This window comes from Contarinia nasturtii, unplaced genomic scaffold, assembly GCF_009176525.2.
Source record: "Contarinia nasturtii isolate CC-2019 unplaced genomic scaffold, AAFC_CNas_1.1 Cnas_scaffold_1962, whole genome shotgun sequence".
Taxonomy (NCBI): domain Eukaryota; kingdom Metazoa; phylum Arthropoda; class Insecta; order Diptera; family Cecidomyiidae; genus Contarinia; species Contarinia nasturtii.
The window spans coordinates 1,361-5,950 of record NW_022199292.1 but is presented as its reverse complement, the minus strand read 5'-3'; the positions used below and the strand labels follow the sequence as shown (position 1 = coordinate 5,950).

At 30.7% G+C, this 4,590-nt stretch overlaps 1 protein-coding gene across 1 annotated transcript; it reads right to left on the bottom strand.

Moving 5' to 3' along the window:
- Positions 1-465: 465 nt before the first annotated feature.
- LOC116347510 (myosin heavy chain 95F-like) lies at positions 466-3,713 on the bottom strand (the record flags this gene model as incomplete). The annotated part of the gene is made up of 11 exons (XM_031778105.1): positions 3,597-3,713; positions 3,082-3,432; positions 2,794-2,973; positions 2,428-2,726; positions 2,132-2,283; positions 1,835-2,005; positions 1,544-1,752; positions 1,301-1,474; positions 1,102-1,222; positions 793-927; positions 466-723 (listed from the first exon to the last, which is right to left on the bottom strand). Coding segments are annotated over exons 1-11 (2,167 nt in total), but the record flags the coding sequence as incomplete, so codon positions are not given.
- Positions 3,714-4,590: the final 877 nt, after the last annotated feature.

Here is a 4,590-nt window from a genome sequence, read left to right as displayed (position 1 = left end):
TCACGCTGTCTCACAATAATTCGTTCTGTTCCTGCTTACGTTGTTTTTTTTTGGTATCAAAAATATTCTTTTATTGCTTTATGCGACTTTATGTGAGGTAATTTAGTTGAAACTTATTATATCTTTTTCCGTTTTTTTAATTTAAGAATTAACTCAAATAATCACAAATCAATGCATTGAAAGCCGTTGAAAGCGATTTAAAGTCGTAAAAAATAAGTAAACAATAAATAAAAATGTATTTTTTGTAACTACATGTATAATAAAAGAATATACTTTGTTTAATCAATGCAATGAGTGGAATTGTAACTTTATTTTAATCGATTTTAATTTATGCAAATCACAATAATGCTAGGTCATGAAATTTGGCGAAGCAATCTCTTTTTTTTGAATGGCATAGGTGTACTTTACATTTTGTACACCTCATATATGATTTATATTCACATTTCTCCAATTTGCACCGCTGACGAGTATGATCTTTGGCTATCTCGTGATCGATGGCATCATAGCGAGATGAATGAGTTGGTCGTTTTTCTGTAATTGTAGTTCTTATACGTTTTATTTTTTGCATTTTCGTGCTTTCAATCAAATTTTCAGTGCATTGACGATCCATAATTTCTTCTTCTTTGACCTTGATTTCTTGTACATTTTCTGCCACAACCTCTTCGCTGTACGGTATTTCGGGGTAACTATTTATATTCCTCTTTTTCTTCAAACCAACTAACACTAAAAGAGACATCGAGAGACATATTATTATTATAAGATATAAATACCGTAATTTGAGAAACAACTTACTTATACCCAAAACTCGAATCTTTATCCAGAATGAATTTCGTTGTCGCATATAAAATTTATCGCTAATTTCTTGTGCAATTTGTTTTGTTTCATCGGTATTCATCTCTTTAAACATGTTCACAAAGTTTTCATTGCCTGGTCGAAAAAAAATTTGTGTGCTCCCAAATTTGAAAGAATTTTTGGTGCAATGCATTGAATTTAAGAGATCTCTGCACAAATCGTTAATAAATAGTTTGGCTTTATTTGAAATGTGTGGATCGAGTTTGGTCAAAATTTCATCATATGACAATGTCGCAGAAAACCCATAACGCATTAAATTCACAATCGGTGCTACTCCAACTGTGTTAAGTTGTGTTGAGACCATGCCATCTTCAAACTTATTGGGTAACTTGTCATTATTCGGTTTCACACAATGTATAAAATGAGAGTCCTGGCAAAAATATTAAATTTGTCAAAGATAGTAATGGAAATTTAAAAAAAAACGTTAACAACACATCGCAAAACTCACATTTGTCTTCAATGTGTCAATTAGTATTGATAGATCTTTTTTCATAATGGCTGTGGTTGATTTTAAACGGTTAATTTTTTGAATTTCTTTAATGCCAAAACCTTCTAAACACGCTTCAACAATTTTATGAACATCTGTCGAGACTGATTCAGTATTCTTTTCAACAAAATTTTCCTATTCATAAAATAACATAAAATAAATATATTCAATGCATTGTATAATTTTTTAAATATTCATGCTTACCGAGGAATAGAAAACATCCTGAGAAAAGTGATGAATAACAAAGCATTGAGGTTCCACCGGTGATTTTTTAAGTTTGGGTAAAGTAAACGATGATTTTTTAATGCAAGTACTGGCAATCATTTTCATAAAATTTATTGAGGATGGTACTCGTTTCTTGCTTTCATCTTCCAATAAAGAAAAAATTCCTTCTGTTTTATCTTCCAACAAGTCTAGAATTCGTTAAAATCGGTTAAAATTAATTGGATTCACATTGCATTGAAAGAACTGGAAATAACATAGTAATTGTATTACCAATGATATTTTGATTGTCCAAAAAATCGATTTGGGGAATATCCAAATTTTCACTCTTGTACCAGTCCAGTTCTGCTTTGATCAAACGATTGGTGGAAAAATTTCGAATCTTTTCGTTGACAAAGTTGATGCATATTTGTTCGAACGAATTTTGTCCCATCTCAAAACATTCTAATATTTTGAAATTAATTATAGAAAATATTGTGAATAAAAATCCATAAAAATCAATGCAAAGTTTGGCTATAAACGGTTATAAATAGTACCTATAAAAAACGTTTTATCAAAATAACTACTCACCGAATCCTGGTATGTCCAGAATAGCTATATATTGCTGAAGTTCTGATGTCGCTCCATTGATCTTATCAATTAAAAACCGAAATAATTCGCAATAAATAAGTTTCGCCGTTGAATCTCTCGTGCTTACTGCCAAAGTTTCATTGAAACGTACTCTATCATATAAAAATAGTTTTTAATGGTTTTTAATAAATATCATTTATAGTTTTTGGATTTCACTAAAATCGTGACTAGAATGTTGTACTTATTTTTTTTATAAAATATCGTGAATCATTCATGGAATTTCAATGTATACGTACGAAACTGTATCGGCTCCCACAACCATTTTTCGTTCTAATAGTACGCATTTCAAATGTTTTTCATCTATTGCCAATAAATTAGCAGCACTTTCCAATGCACTGTGAGAACCATCATTGATTTGAGCAAACCCTAGATGGTCAGTCTTGAATTTTACGTTCCCCAAATGTAGGATAGCAGCAAGTATGGCATAAATTGACTCTCGCATTTCTGATATGTCAGACCCCAATCCATTCAATGCAGTTTCTAACTCATTAAAGCTATATTTCAAAGAATTTCTCATGCCTTTTGGTGGTAAAATCTTTAAAAAAATGATCGAAATTATTAATAAATTCCATTTTGTCAGATCCATTAAAATCCGAGCTTACTGCAAATTTTTCGCTCGCAATATTAAATTTCGATTTCAAATCCATTGGTGCATTTAGAAGCATATAGAATATATTAAAATTGTCTCCAATTGTGTTGTCGTTCATGCATAATCGTGTCTTCTCAAAAAGCTGATATGATATATTCAATTTGAGAACTTTATATTCAGGGCTATACTCGAACTTAAAGTAATAATATTGAATTATTGGGAATTATTATTTGAACTTATTTGATCACAACGCACTGTAAATTGTGGTTAATTTCTTCAAATTTGAAAAATAAAGCATTACCTGTAGTAATTTTACAAAACGAGAACTGTTGTCATTCTGTGGGGTTGTGCAGTTACCAAATGCATCCAACATTATTCCAATATGTGCTGTCATTTTTCCTTCGTTCTCGTATAAAAATTCAATTAAATGGTTCGCTGTCACACTTTTACCCGATCCAGATAAGCCAGTGACTACAATGCATTGTGACTGTTTTCTTTGTTTTAACGCACATAACGCTTCAGTTGCAACACAGAATATATGTGGTTGTAGCATATGATTTGTTTTGGCTTTGTACGATTCTATCACTTCATTGGAGTACAAAGGCAACGGTTGCAAAGGATTAATCGCAATTAAAAGTTTCCCCGAAAATGTCTGTCAATAATATGAAGCAATATGCGTTAATATGTATGTTAAATGATTGTAAGGCCGGTTAAAGCAATGCAATGTAAAAAATTATAAACAATATAACTCATTTTTATTGGAAACAATAATTTCTCAGGCAAATAGCGGCAAATAGTAGCAAATAGAAAACTTACATAGATTTTGTTTTTCATAAAACGCATCTTCATATTTTGTAATACAGCATGATGAATATCACCGTTTCTAGATATTTCACAACTGTCGTCAAAATCTTCATCGGATTCAGAAGACATACTTTATTCAATTTTATTTGACTTTACTTTGTTTTTGTTTAATTTAAACAAATTTTAAATATCAAAATTTACGCAAAATTATCATAAATTCACATAAATTATATTTCAATCCAGTCCCATCCAGTTCAGACAGTTCGTTCAAATTAGTTGAAAATTGTTTGACAGCGTTTGACAGTTCAGTCAGGTTGTTTCAAGTCGTTCAAAGTATTTATGTAAAGTGGCACAATTTTGTTCCAGCAGTACACGGCAGTACATTCATTGCATTGCTTGTTGCGGCTTGTTACGCATATATGTGTATTTGTGTGCATTTGTGTGTATTTGTGTAAAATAAAGCTACCAATCAACCACATTCAACACCATTCAACGCCATTCAATGCATTGAATAAGTATTTTCTATATGTGAAAGCGAAAAACGTTTTTGTGTATTTGTGCAAAGTGGCACAGATTTGTGACATTTTTTACGTATATATGTGTACACGTGCGTAAAAAAATTGACAGTTGGCTACAGTTGGTTGTTTATTTTGCTTCATTTCATTCGGTTTGATTTGTTTAAAATTATTCGCAATTATTATATTATAAACGATTCGAAACGATTATAAACTGGTTTGCTAGACGATTTTACGAAAATCTATGGAAATGAATCATCGTTTGAAAAAATTTAATATTCGTGACTGTAAGGTAGTGTTAGAGCGGCAAAATTTGGACGAATATCGAAAAGCTACAAATGTTCGTAGTGTAAAAGGTAATAAATATCAATAAATGTAATGATTATAATTAAAACGAGTAAATGAACTTTAATTCTACTAGTTACAGGAAGTCGTGAAACAATTTATTTGTCGACAGCAGAATGTAGAATAACTTTATCATCGTTAGAAAC